General features: G+C 34.9%; 3 protein-coding genes across 3 annotated transcripts; 1 reads left to right on the top strand and 2 right to left on the bottom strand.

Annotated features, from left to right (window-relative positions):
• LOC109363403 (uncharacterized protein At5g43822-like) lies at nucleotides 423–4,413 on the bottom strand. Its single transcript, XM_019609655.1, has 6 exons — nucleotides 4,193–4,413; nucleotides 3,991–4,109; nucleotides 3,260–3,439; nucleotides 2,451–2,507; nucleotides 1,444–1,508; nucleotides 423–909 (listed from the first exon to the last, which is right to left on the bottom strand). The coding sequence occupies exons 1-6, from the start codon at nucleotides 4,322–4,324 to the stop codon at nucleotides 866–868; spliced, it is 597 nt and encodes a 198-aa protein (XP_019465200.1). The 5' UTR covers nucleotides 4,325–4,413; the 3' UTR covers nucleotides 423–865.
• LOC109325997 (60S ribosomal protein L11) lies at nucleotides 4,599–6,960 on the top strand. The gene is made up of 5 exons (XM_019558656.1): nucleotides 4,599–4,699; nucleotides 4,796–4,903; nucleotides 5,001–5,043; nucleotides 5,945–6,140; nucleotides 6,589–6,960. Exons 1-5 carry the CDS (start codon nucleotides 4,697–4,699, stop codon nucleotides 6,782–6,784), a joined length of 546 nt encoding a protein of 181 aa, XP_019414201.1. The 5' UTR covers nucleotides 4,599–4,696; the 3' UTR covers nucleotides 6,785–6,960.
• Nucleotides 9,967–11,802, bottom strand: LOC109363213 (putative pentatricopeptide repeat-containing protein At4g17915). The gene has a single exon (XM_019609389.1). The coding sequence runs from the start codon at nucleotides 11,593–11,595 to the stop codon at nucleotides 10,225–10,227; it is 1,371 nt and encodes a 456-aa protein (XP_019464934.1). The 5' UTR covers nucleotides 11,596–11,802; the 3' UTR covers nucleotides 9,967–10,224.

Raw genomic sequence — 14,322 nt, 5'->3', positions numbered from 1 at the left:
TATATAGTCTGTCAAATACAACAAATATTTCACTATGAATTGTTAATGATCTTGATCTTTCATTTATACCTATGACTGAGATCCTAAAAAAGAAGGAATAAAAAATTATTAAATGTATAAGATCCTAAAAAAATCATAAAACTATTAGCCATTTTCTTTAAATATCATTTTCGTTTGGTTTTACTTTCCAAACTCAAAGTATAAGAATTAGATCAACCTTGCTCAATTTACCAACTCAAGATGACCTTGAAAATAATTATTTAGACATGGAAAAGTGATTTTCCAAAATAGATTTTGGCCAAACAATTTTGTGAGAAAATGAAAAATTCAACCTCTAAAAGTTAAGAAAATATTAGAAGCACTTTTTATAAGTAAAAAATACTCCTTTTTAGGTGTAAAAACAATCTAAACTAACGAGTCTAGCAAGAGTTTTTCTTGATACAAAAAGTTTTCTTGATACTGAAATTAAACCGAAAATGGGGCAATTTTTTCCATAACTCAAATGGAGAAGTAGGGCAAAATTCAACAGATGTACAGTATCATACTCCAAATATAAAATATGTGCATTAAAATGCATCATCCAGCAAGTCATGTAAAAAAAAGAACTAGTCAAATGGCCTTAAGATCACTAGCAGAATTAGTTGCAAGCTTAAAGTCACAGTTGAGAAAAGAGTTTCCCTTTCTTTATATCACAAGCATGAAACATTTCCTTTCCTGGTGGGAGAGCCCAAGCATGTTGCCAAGTTCTGTTACTATCCGACATATCTCATCGGTCATGTGTTGCTAAAATCATGCCTTCAGGATCCACTGATACACATATGCTCAAGCATTCTCATGTAGTAAGTTAATCCATGATAGAGGATCATCAACACAATTCTTCAGCAAATATTATATCGTATACAAATAAAACTGCACCCAAAAGTCAGATAGTGAGAAACAACATTTGTGTAAGGGTTTTATTTTGATATATCTAGATTAAAGAATATAAAAGACAACATAGCTCTTTTACACATGTAGTTCAATTATGGTTCACCAAGTGAAAATATCTCAAAATTTACCGACTCCAAGAATGTTTCATTAAATTTGAATGATATTTGCACCTTGTGATGTCTGTAGAAGGCATTCCAAAATTCTCAAACATAGACAATGTTTAGCAGAAGATTCTATTCGTTTAGTATAATTAAATGTGAACTTCAAATTGAAGAAATTGGCATTAGTGATCTATGGATCCTACAGGAAGCCCCATGCGGAGGCTGAACTGAGGCATTCCATGAGAATATTTCTACTTGCTACGTCTCCATAAAATGAAGACTTTCAATATCTGATACTCAAAGCATAAAGACAATGGTGTGGATGCACATACGAAATTTCAATATTATATATATAAATATATTGCTAATCATCAATTAAATGATTTCTGGTCTACAGATAATTCTTCCATACCTTCTTCAGAAGGGAGATTGGGTTGATCAACCAAGAGTTGCTGAAGTGCACCAAGATCACTGGAACTGGATTGCAATGCAGTTAATGCAAAGTCAATATAAAACCCATACAGGAAATATGATGTTTTCACAGCATTAAAGTTAAAAAAAGTAGAGATAAAGGTAAGTTTAGGGTTACTTTTTAAATTGGAAATTCCATTTCCGTAAACATCTGAATGATAAAGAAACTAGTGGAATACAAGTATACAACCCCTTTTGGTTACTTGAGTATATCTGTTCGGTCTCTCAAGCTCAACCCATTCTGATAGAATAATTTGGACTTTGGATTCCTGAAGAGAGAGTTCTCATGCAAATCTTCTTTTCAGTTCCTAATTCACTACTCTAACCTTTAAAGTTTCTTTCATAAACCGGACTGAGTGAAAATTTGTTGGGGTTAGGACTCAAAACCTCACTATCCTAAAGCGTATGTTATAAGCAGATCGAGCTCAAAGACGGTAGGCCACTTATTATTGTAAGGTGGCTACTTTCGTTTTGGAAGAAGAAATAGTTTTTGGAGAGCACCTGGTATGTCCCTTTAACCTAGAGCAGTTTTTTATGATTCTCTATGCAGGTTTGAGCAGAACCAAGTAGACCAAAATTGTATGGCAGCCTTTAGGTTTTGCAACCCTTTGGTCTTTATTGCTATCAAGGAATGCTGTATCTTTAGGAGTGTTTCTCCTTTCTATGCTCCTAAACTTAGATAATGTAGTCATGCTTTTGGTTTGAGTGGGAAATGCAGAGAGATGGGGCAGCTTTGTTAGTTTCTTAGATTTCCATGTTCTCCTTTTGTATTTAGACTTTCTTGTGTTGGAGGATCCTTTGCCCCGTCCTAACTGTGCGTCTTGTCAGAAAATTAATTTTCTATCAAAAAAATTAATCTTTTCCAAGAAAAGAAGCAGATAAAGGGAAGTTTCCATATACAAAATTATGACTTTGGAATGGTAGACTATAGCATTGACATCTTCATACCTGGGCTTTAAGGCGAGTCCTGATAGTTCTGAAATCACTGATGACTTTAATAAATACCTGTTCCAAAATAAGTAAATAAAAACTTGTAACCAAAAGAAAGTACCAATTATATGGTTTTATCTGAAGAGAAAATCAACGAAAAAGGCACTTCTGCACAAAGCTATCAAATCACAAGTTTTATTCCAATATCAATGACCATTGTTTTCTTCTTTTGGTTTGAAAGCACAAGCTTTATTTTTTGTTCTCCATTTGCGCTTGTTATAATATGCTTCAGCTTTTGGCCCTGCAAGAGTACGGAGTCATGCTATGGAGCATCACTCTTTTTCTTTTCAGATAAAAACCTCTTCCTACCTTTGGCTATGTTTGTTCTCTCAGCCATTTTATGCTATTGCCTACCAACAGGTTGGGACACTAGTCTAGAACTCTTTATAAGTCACTAAGATGAGGTGTTTCATTTGTTTCTTTTAGATATATGTTTCTTATTAAAAGAAGTGACTTAGAGGGTAGAAGCCTTGAGATTTTTTACTTCTTTTGATAAGAGAAAGCCTTTAGATGCTGTTTGCCTATTACAAATCTATGCATTGATTTTCTATTAAAAGGGAGTTAAAGTGGAGCCAATGTATTCAAGCAACATGGGAAATTAGAAGAAACATTTATCCAAGTGGTACCAAGTTCAATCAACTTTCTGCCGATCTTCCGAGCTCTTGTACAATAACATTTGATGTGTTAAGATTAAGTTCATACTAATACATTTCTGGATGGTCAAAAAGCACAAAATAAAAGCAAAAGTCCTAGGCATTATTCCTTACTCAGAGTGATGTATCTCATGTAGAAACAACAGGCCATCCAAACATTCAGTAAGTGTAGGTTTGACACCAACTTGCTGCTGAAGTTGTTTCACCTTCGGCTGAGAAGAACCTCCTTTTACTAGTTGTCTACCATCACGATGAGCTTTCTCAAGAGATAAGACAATAGAATGAAATTCTTCTCTGAAATTTCATTTAAACAAACAAATCATCACCACCTATGGATCATTAAGGCTCATTAGCTTGACTGTAAAAGCTGAACCACAAAACACTTCATTTTAGATTTTTACTAAAAACAAATAGACTAGGACAAAATCCTGACAAGTGAAAAACTAAAAGGAAGTATATATATATATATAAGGAAGTATATATATGTTATGCATTGGCATACAATGAGATCACAAAAAACATCTAGTCTTATGCATTGATCTAATCAGCATCATTTGTGCACATATAATTGTTATGCTTCTATTTAGGATCCATGTTTTAAATATGGGACTGTCACTGTTACATGCCGAAATGTTAAGATTTTCCAGAGTTGCTGAAACCATATCACGACCACGATTGTGTTCGATTGTTCAAATCACATTTGCTCAAAATAGTCCGTAATGTCAAGTTTACAATTGCTTCCAGAAAAATTCACTTGAAGAACCTAATTTTAAAAACTAATCTACTCATAAAAACATTATAAAACCTGAACTAGTTATATGTTTGGGAAAATAGTAGAAACTTACAAGGTTCTTTTCATGGAAACAAAAATGTTGTTCAAAGATTGAACCTGCTTTGCCAAAACAGCTTCCCTTAAACCACTAATACAATTTAGATCACCATAACTTTTGGAACTTTGCAGCATCTGCTTAAAACAAAATCAGAATCCTCCAAAGTTATTTCAAAACGACAACAATGTAATACAAATTTCAAGGGTTAAAATTATACCTGCAATCTATCAATAATATGAGAAGCATTCATGAATTGTGAAATTAAGCGAGACTGAAGTGTTTCCCATTCATTTAGTTCTTCCCTGACTTTTCTGAATTTTGCCTGAAACTTCTTCACCATCGCTTCCATTTCTAGTGTCAAATTCGTAAAAACCAAAACGTTAGCAAGACCACGGAAGTGTTCGGTGAGCGGCGGCGGCGGTGGAGGAGTGTGGCGGCGGAGGAGTGTGGAAGAGTGAAAAAGTCTCTTATTTTGTTGCCTAGTTTTTACAATTCTCAAACCAACTAACGGCACCGTTTAAATCACGCGTAATCTTAGCCGTTAAAATCTGATTTAAAACCGTGGACGAACAAGATGATTTGAGATGAGTGTCTCTCGCTAGGGGTATTATAGTAATAGCGCATCAAAACCCTAGCCTCATATATATCAAAAACGCTATTTCACTATTCTACTCTGTCGCTGAAAAGTGTGGAAATTGGATCGAGTTAGATTCCAATTGCAATGGTACACTTTCTTTTGATTTTGTCAATTTATGTTACATGATTGGTTCTACTGATTTATGAAATGAAAATTGCAAATTTTTGTTGTTGAAATGAATAGGCATCAGAGAAGAAATTGTCGAACCCTATGAGGGAAATCAAGGTGCAGAAGCTTGTACTCAATATCTCTGTTGGTGAGAGTGGAGATCGTCTCACAAGAGCAGCAAAGGTAGTTTTTTTTTTTAAATTTTATATTTATTTTTTGTTTTCATTCTTGTTTTTTGGTCATTTTGTTTAGTAATTTGTTTTTGTTTTTCATGTTATAGGTGTTGGAACAGCTTAGTGGCCAAACCCCTGTTTTTTCTAAAGGTTAGTATTTTTCATTTCCCTTTTGGACAATATGTTAGAGGTTTCTGACATTTTGTGCTAATGAATATGCTTTTCATTGTTTAATCATTGCTTGAGTGGTAGGTTTAGTTTTTATGTTCATTGTGATTGATAAATGAATTCATGTTGATGATTGAATGATGGTGTGTTATTTATAATTAACTGATTGAGATTTCATTATAATTGAACAGGAGTATAAATGCCATTTTTTTGGATTCTGTTTCTGTGTATTTGATTGAGACAAAAGAATATCTGGAGAAACCTTAAATACAGCATTTGAATGCCAGCTTCTCACAACTATCTTCTTTGCCAAAATCAGTTTATGAGAATCACTTTTTGGAAAATTTTAAAGAAATGGGCACTAAATAGTATCTAGAACTTTGCCAACAACTTTTTCTGATGCTAATAGAAAATAAGGCTCTATAATTGAGTCAACAGAAGGGGTCTGTTTAGTGACCACCTGACTGCCGCTTAGAGCCAAAATGAAAATACCAGAATAAGATCCTTGTATTACCCTAGGTTGTTTTCAAGACACAATATCTGGTGTAATTCTTGTGTTTGGTAAAAAAAGTATTGAAACAAAGTTTGTTCAATTTCCATTAAGCTATTGATTGTTAAACTGTGCATGTTTGATGTTTTCCTGTATGACAACTTCTTGATTTTGCTGTCATTCCATTTTCCACCCCTTCAAATCTTGATTGAGGATGACCGGGTGCTGCCTAAATGCAACTTGTTATCAGGAATATGTTCTATTGAAGTCACCTTGTCTTCAAAGTTAATTGTCTAGATGCAACAATCAATTTGTAAAATATTCTCAGATATGTTAGATACTGGAGATTTATGCTGATCAACACTTTCCTTTGTTTCTCCTGCGTGTTGACAGCAAGGTACACTGTTCGTTCCTTTGGTATTAGAAGAAATGAAAAGATTGCATGCTATGTTACTGTTAGAGGTGACAAGGCAATGCAGCTTTTGGAGAGTGGCTTGAAGGTGAAGGAATATGAACTTCTGCGAAGAAACTTCAGCGATACTGGATGTTTTGGCTTTGGTATTCAGGAGCATATCGATTTGGGAATCAAGTAAGTTCATGAGCGCATGATCTGAAATAAATTTACTATTTGTTGCTGTTGTATTTATTTTGAAGTATGTAAGCTATTTAATTGACATAAAACTGTCTATTTAGTTTACTTTCATTTATCAACTAACTTGTTAGCTGAAACTTTGGCTATTGCTAATTCCAAGTGTTCTGGGCTTAGGTGAAAGAGATACATATGCATGTTTGGCTTGTTTATAATAATGCATGTTTAATATACTTTTATGGGTTTCTCTGGTTTTCCTTACTGTTCCATTAATTTATAAGCAAGTTGTAAATTATCCTATATTGGATTTGCATATCATTTCCTTTGCCTGGCAAGAGAGTTTTGGTTTCTTCTCCCCTGATTTGTATGGTTCTGTAATTTACATACAATTCAAATGAAATTCTAGAAAATATTTTTATTCTATTTCTGATGGTTGGTTCTGCTTCAGGTATGATCCTTCAACTGGTATTTATGGAATGGACTTCTATGTTGTTCTGGAGCGTCCTGGTTATCGTGTTGGACGCCGTCGTCGCTGCAAGGCTCGTGTTGGGATCCAGCATCGTGTTACAAAGGATGATGCTATGAAGTGGTTCCAGGTGAAATATGAAGGTGTGATCCTGAACAAGTCGCAGAATATCTCTTAGATTGAGTTAAAATTGTAGTAGGGATTTTACAAGTTTTGTTATATCCTCTAGCCATTTAAGCCCATTTGAAGTCACTTTTTTTATCTATCATTTATTGTTGGCATCTCTATTGATATAATTAAGCTATTTATCTAAATTTGAATGCTTTAAAATTTTCATTTATGTCAACCATTTTCGAGATTCATAATTTCTCAATTACTTGCGGCCCCATAATAGCAGTTACTTTCCAATTGCTGATACTCTATTTATGTTAGTAATGTTACTCTAAATTCCTGAGAATTCAACAATAATGAAGTTGCATATTATGGTGTAAAATGTTTGTTGCAAATCAGATTTTGTTTCCCATGATGTGTGGCTATTACTTATTTCTGTTTCGGAACATTAGCAATAAGATAGAAACAATTAAGTTGGAGATGTAACCTTTAGATCACAAGTGAAGTTGCATATCGTGCCATTTTGTAAACCGCTTCAAAACAAAAATATGTTTTCATTTAAATTGAACTGAAAGAAGTGCTTTGGGGAACTGGTTCACTGCCGTAACACTTGATTTAGGAAAAATTACGTGGATAGTATAGTCAAACTACACTATCACAAGTAGTGTATTTTTTAGAAAACTTGTGCATGATATCCACGACTTTGGGGAAGTCGTGGACTAGGAATGCGACTTCCCTAACACATTCTCTATCCTCCATGGAAGTCGTGTTTCCCATCCACGACTTTCACTTTTTTTTTAGAAATCGTGCATCCTAAACACGACTTCCATTATATATAAATAGCAAAAATATGTTTTAACCTAGTAGTTCTTGGATTACATGGCAACCTAGAGGTCCATGGTTTAACACCCACCAAATGTTTTTATTTTTTATTTTCTTATAACTTTGACATATATTATTTGTACAAGAACTCTAATAAGCAATGAGTGGATGTTGAACCATGTACCTTTAAGTTACCACGAAAACCAAGAACCACTAGGCTACACAATATTTTTATTACTAATATACAATAAAAATCGTGTTTAGGGTACACGACTTCTAAAAACAGGAGAAGTCGTGGATGGGAAACACAACTTCCATGGAGGAGAGAGAATGTGTCATGGAAGTCGCATTCTTGGTCCACGACTTTCCCAAAGTCGTGGATCTCATCCACGAGTTCCCTAAAAACTATACTAGTTCCGTAAGTATTTTGAAATATATACTAAATGTATAATAGTGTAGTTTGACTACAATATACATGTATCTATAGCTTCAATGAAACATTCTTTAGCTTGCAATTACCCTTTTGAACTGTAGTGTAGCCTGAAACACTCAACTGCAATCTTCATCAACCATTGTTAACACTCTGCAAAAAATTATTCATGTGCATGTTACTCATGCATGGACGAGTTCCCTTCATCCTGTTGAATCACTGTGTATGGGAGATTGCTGTTAACAATGAATGTCGAAGACCCTAAGTTTTGTAGTATTTACATGGTGATTATAGCGTAATATTAACAATACAAACTGAATTCAAGATAATAATGATATGTAACAATTTTCCAGATCAATATTACCAGTTCTTTTCAGCTATTTGAACACATTCTTGGTCATAATGTCAGTGGATATGGTTTGTTAGCATAGACTAGCCATGTTAATGAATGAAATAACATGTAGATGACATTCCTACTTGAGGTTCTGGGAGATGACACTCAACTCCATTATTGAGCCAAAATTGTGTAATAAGCTGTGCTAGTTCTTCAGCCAGTGGTTTGAACTTATTTGACCACATTAGCAGGGTAATTTAATGCAATGTTAATTAGGGAATTTGGGTTTGAATGTAACCAATGTCAAATTATTATAATCAGAGTTGGATAACTATGTAGATCTAGCCTTTAATAACCCCCTAAATATGAAAACTTTTGGCTTTCAATCCGAAAGGTGCAGATTGCAAATTTGCAAGCACTGAAGTTAAAGTTGGGTAGTTGTGAAGTACATGTTACCAGACCAGTTTCTACATTCACTTTCAGCATATAAGTAATAAATTCAGATTCCACTTATTATCCCACTTCCAATATACATAATATGCCACTTAAGATATGTGATATCCATAAATGCTATATGGTTTGAAGATCATCCACAGAAACCAACACAAGTCTTTTCAGTATGCTTTGCCCTTACTTGCACGCTTCCTAGGAAAACTTGGAGGTCACTTATCTCAAAATTGCTCCAAGTTAAGCATGCTTAACCATGAAGTTAAGTGATGGACTAACTAAAAGAAGATGCATCTTGTAGTATAGGTAGTGTGAGTCATTCCTTATAAGTCGTCCTCAATTGTGTAGTCTCATACCTACATAGTCTAAGGATCACTCTCATTCCGATTTGTAATCGGTTCATTCATGTGCCCTTCGGGCTAGAATCCTGACAATAGTTGGTCATTGCTCTTGCCTCTTGCATTTTCGACCACTCTCTATCCTCGTCGCCCTCACAAGATCTCATTATAGAATATTAGAATTTTCCCATGAATTGAACAAAATTGTGAGCAAAACCTATGAAATGAAATGGCCATCATGATGAAAAATCATGATCGTCTTACATCTCAATCTGGATTGCCATAACAAAAGCAATAAAGCAGGTCAAATGCAAACAACATAAGAAAAAGAAGACTACCTTCAAATAAGGTATTTTAATTTTATATTTACAATAAAATTTCCTTAAAAACTTAAATTTATCTCAAGGAGATTTCTTAATAGTATCTTCTACAAAGGAATATACCAACAAGTTCCACTCTTTTTTCTTTTACAAATGAAAAAGGGCCTATTCCATAAGGTTGAATATCAGCAAGTACAGAATGTTTGCCAACTTTGTTAACTGTTAGTCTGTTACCACTATAGAAAAAGAAGATACAAAAGTTTAAATTGTATAAATATTACTAAATATCCCTGATAAATATATTGAATACAAATTTTCAGTGAAGAATAATTTCAATAGTATAGGGTCAGTGCTCAAAAGAACACTTAGCAGTCGCGGAGAGACTAAAGAGGATAACATGCTTCTCAGTTTTCAGCAACACCACATGGTTCATAGAGGTGAAGATAATCTCCCAGTTAGCATAGTAAACACAGCATGCATGTCTACTAATCCAAAATTTGTAATTTGTGCATTACTGGATTAGTTTTTATCTCAGCAATGAAGACTTTATTACTCAAGATTACTCAGCAGTTAGAATAAAAAGCATTTATCAAACAAGACCAATCAACAATCACCTAAGCATATAACAGTTAGACTACTGAGTCAGTAAATTACCAAATGTGTTGTAGCATAATAATTATAGTCTCCAGTTGCATGACAGTTATGAAGATCAAATTATGGGGTTATGGACCCGAGTTTCATCCTTTTGTTAGGCCAATAGAGGTTCCTCCAAAAATCAATACATATCCAAAGATCCATAAAGCAACTGTCACGTAATCAATGTAACACTCGAGCTATTCGAATTTTAGACTTAAGTTTCCTGACTTCATTTGTATACCCAATACTAATGAGACCATCAATAACAGCTCGCTGAGTGGCCCTCAAGATCTTGAAGCCACATTTTAAACAAGAAACCAAAATCTTGGAGGCAGAAAGGAACCTTCCTGCTCTGCAAAGGTTGTGCACCAAAATGGTGTATGTGAAAGAGTCTTTGACCTCCATCGCTTCAAACAATTTCATGGCATGGTCCATATGACCAGCTTTACCCAAGCCATCAAGCATACAATTAACAGCAACCAAATTAAAACCAAAACCCAATGTGTTCATATAATTCAAATGTTGTTGAGCCCCCACAAAATTTCCAGCCATGCATAAGCCATGAATTATAATTGTGTGGGTGTACTTGTCGCATTCTAAACCTTCTTTCTCGATCTCATCCAATAATTTCAAAGCATCATCTAATTTCCCTTGTCTACAATAAAGATTTATTAATGTATTATAAGACACCAGATCTGGCTCAATACCATTACTCTGCATCTGCTCAATGATTTCATTAGCCTCTTGGATCCTTCCAGTCTTTATCAATGCAGCAATCACCGTGCAGTACGCGAAGCCATCAAATGTAAACCCTTTACTTCTCATCTCATGTAAGATCTCTAACCCTTCCTCAAACTTACCACATTGGAAGCAGCACTTCATAACCGTAGTATAGGTAATGGCATTCGGTTCATAACCCAATTCCCCAAACTCTTTAAGAATCTTTCTTGCTGCACCCATTCTTCTAGACTTGCAAAGTCCATTAATAAGAGCATTATACGTCAATATCTGAGGAATGAACCCATGCCGCTGCAAGTTCCTAAACAACGCAAGAGCATTATTGACATACCCATTCTTGCACAGCCCGTTAATCATGACGTTATATGTAGCCGGACTAGGACTATATTCCCCAAGCACTATATCCATAAAAATACGATTCGCTTCATCCGGTTTCCCAAGCTTGAACAAACAATTCATCAATATATTATAACTCCAAACATCAGGGTGGATACCTCTTTGAAGCATTTCATCAAACAGGTTCAAGGACTTAGACAACAAGCATTTTCTTGCAGCAGCAGAGATCAAAGAATTATAGGAAATGACATCAGGGTTTATACCTGCTTCATTCATTCTATAAAGAACAGCATAACCAGCATCAAAGCTAACAAAACGACAATATGCATCAATAAGAGTGTTGTAAGTAACAATATCAGGAAGAACACCTAATCTTATACCATCAATTAAGACATTTTCAGCTTTGCCCAATTGCTTAGATTTACAAATTGAAGCAATGCATATGTTGAGAACTTTAGTTGATAACTTTGCAACCATAATTCAACATCACCACCTTCAACCCCAAAAGAGACTAATATGAAGTTCTCATTTTTTTGTAAGATAAAGAGTGGAAGAGGTATAAGGAGGAAGATAACTTAAGAAAACAACATCAAAATTGAGGTTTTTTGAGTTGCAAAGGTGAAACTAGAAAATGGGGTGTCGTTTTATTTGTGTCTCGATGTATCACAATTCGCCGGTCAGAAACCTCATATTCCTACCTCACCAATCAAACTTTCTAGTTTTTACTTGTTTTTTAAAATAAATTTAAATTGCATTACAAATATGTTTCATGATCAATCTATAACCACCAAAATATTAAGAGTTTGATTATTGGAAACGACACTCTTTTAAGAGAGGATAACCATGTAACATGAAAAGATAAATTAGTTCTTTGCCAACAGATGAATGAATACTCTTAATATTACCAAAATAAATATATTTTTCAACTAATCAAAGGAAATTACAAAGAATGACAACAAATGTGTAGCTTATTTTTTATGGGAATAGGTGAGAGGTGAGTTTTAGATTAAAACTAAGAGATAAGATCCACTTCCTTCAAGTAGAAACAAAAGGTCAGATGTAAATGTAAAATTTTATATGATTAATAATTATGTATAATTATATTGAATAACATATCTCCATCCTTTTTCGGATCGACATAAAACAAAAGATTGGAGTAATGTTTTGTTTTTTAATTTTAAGTGAACTATCGGTTTACTTCTCGGGTTACTGTGGATTAATCGGGTTTAGCAGGACGGACTGAAATTTCTCTAGTTCAAAGTAGTTCAACCCTTATTCGGTTAAGACTGCAAACCGGAATTGTTTTCAAGTTCAATCAGCGGTTGAACTATCCAGTCTGATCTGGTTTTCACAACACTGATTTTTAATGAAGGGTTCATTGTCAACTATTTCTTTTATAAAAAATATATTAAAATGTCAGTCATCTAAAAGTATAAGCCTTCAAAAAATTAAAATGTCACTATCATGTATAAAACTTCTTGTTGCCGTAGCTCGTAGCAATTCTAAATGACACGAAATAATACTTATTGGCTGAGTCATGACCAGGTCGCTCTCTTTAAGACGTTTCGTGGCACCGCCCAAAATGTGCATGCAGACTAGCAACCACACCGTCCTCATGATAAAACAGCTCATATCTATGTTATCAAATTCTTAATGCACTGTAAGAATCAATCTCGAATACACCCACCACAATATGGCTACCAGTGCCAATTCTCGAAATTACCCACAATATGGCTACCCGTGCCAATTCTCTTCCCACAATACTGACTACTAGTGTCAGTTCTCGAAATCTCACAATATGGCTACCTGTGCCAATTCTTAAGTGCCACGGAAAGAAAGGGGGAAAAGGTTGCCGGAAATGCGTCGGCGGAGTATTAGGGGAGAGAAAGAAAAGTTGAGAGGAAATGTCTTCAACTTGGTGCAAGTTAAAAGAAGGGAGAAAGCCTCTATTTATAACATGAGATTTTTTTCATGTTCCTCATTTCTCCAATGTAGGACTTGGGAGCTGTTTTTTTTTCTTCCAAAATTCTCTATGTGGGACTTGAGAGTTGTTTTTTCAAAACTCTTCTATGTGGTACTTGGGTGTTTTTTATATTTCACACCCAAAAGTTCCCAATAATGGTTTTCAGCAAACCATGTTCCAACATCATCTCTTTCNTTCACACCCAAAAGTTCCCAATAATGGTTTTCAGCAAACCATGTTCCAACAATCCCCCACTTGAAATTAAAAAACGATTTCTGAGAATATTTGTGGTCTCAATAAGATTGTGCATAAACAAAGGTGTCATCCGACTTGCACCTTTGCATAGTGAATAAGATCCAGATTTTACTAGAGTGACTTGTAATCTTGAACTCTATCTCCAGCATCAAACCACACACAACCTTTTCAAAGGTATATGCTGTAAAACCCGTGCGTTAAAGGCCATGCACGTCTATCCCAGTATAGTGAACGCTCTAGAAATTTATGCCCCTAAATTTCATAGGAAGCGACCCCCACTTCCACATTCACATAGGTGGGTTTATCAAGAGTACTCCTGTAGCCTAGGTACTCCACTCCAATTGGAGTATATATCTCATTAAGAGTTTAACTCATCCTTACATATGCTACAGGAATCATGCTTCTCATAATTTTATAGCATGTTCATTCTCATATCACTTCACACCTTGTTATTACTCATTGAACCTATTTCTTGGCATCTCCAGTCAGTTAGGTCAGGTTACCATCATGAGTGATCCTCGTTCTAAGGGCAATAGTCCCATACTCTTAGAAGTATTATGGACTTTCTCTCTAGCTAGTCCTTTCATCAAAGGATCTACTAAGTTATTCTCAGTGCGTACATGACCCACTCTAACAACTCCTGTAGAGAGTAACTCTCTAATGGTGTTGTGCTTACGACGAATTTTTCGTTTCTTACCTTATAAAAGTGGTTCTCAATTTTTGCAATAGTCGCGGTACTATCACAATGGATCAATGAGTAATAACATAGGGGAATCTCTGCAAGCAAGCTTCTCAGCCAACATGCTTCTTCACTAGCTGTTGCTAGTGCTATCATCTCAGCTTCCATAGTGGATTGAGCCAGAATAGTCTGTTTCTTTGACTTCCAAGAAACAGCCCCACCAGCTATGCTAAATATATAGCCACTGGTTGCTTTGGAATCATCTGAAAGAGTGTTCCAATCAGCATCACTGAATCCTTCTAGGATA

This window comes from Lupinus angustifolius, chromosome LG13 (genome assembly GCF_001865875.1).
Source record: "Lupinus angustifolius cultivar Tanjil chromosome LG13, LupAngTanjil_v1.0, whole genome shotgun sequence".
NCBI classification, from domain to species: domain Eukaryota; kingdom Viridiplantae; phylum Streptophyta; class Magnoliopsida; order Fabales; family Fabaceae; genus Lupinus; species Lupinus angustifolius.
The sequence above is the reverse complement of the archived record's forward strand: the minus strand, read 5'-3'. Positions and strand labels throughout refer to the sequence as shown.

Bases quoted from the DNA above. Each gene is read 5' to 3' on its own strand.
- LOC109363403 (XM_019609655.1), bottom strand. From the start codon at position 4,324: ATGGAAGCGATGGTGAAGAAGTTTCAGGCAAAATTCAGAAAAGTCAGG. The intron at 2,508-3,259 runs GTAAGGAATAAT...ATTTTGGAACAG, and splicing joins CATGAGATACATCACTCTGA to GTATTTATTAAAGTCATCAG. The intron at 1,509-2,450 runs GTATGAAGATGT...ATTGCAATCCAG, and splicing joins GGACTCGCCTTAAAGCCCAG to TTCCAGTGATCTTGGTGCAC.
- LOC109325997 (XM_019558656.1), top strand. The intron at 5,044-5,944 runs GTTAGTATTTTT...GCGTGTTGACAG, and splicing joins AACCCCTGTTTTTTCTAAAG to CAAGGTACACTGTTCGTTCC. The intron at 6,141-6,588 runs GTAAGTTCATGA...GTTCTGCTTCAG, and splicing joins CATATCGATTTGGGAATCAA to GTATGATCCTTCAACTGGTA.
- LOC109363213 (XM_019609389.1), bottom strand. From the start codon at position 11,595: ATGGTTGCAAAGTTATCAACTAAAGTTCTCAACATATGCATTGCTTCA.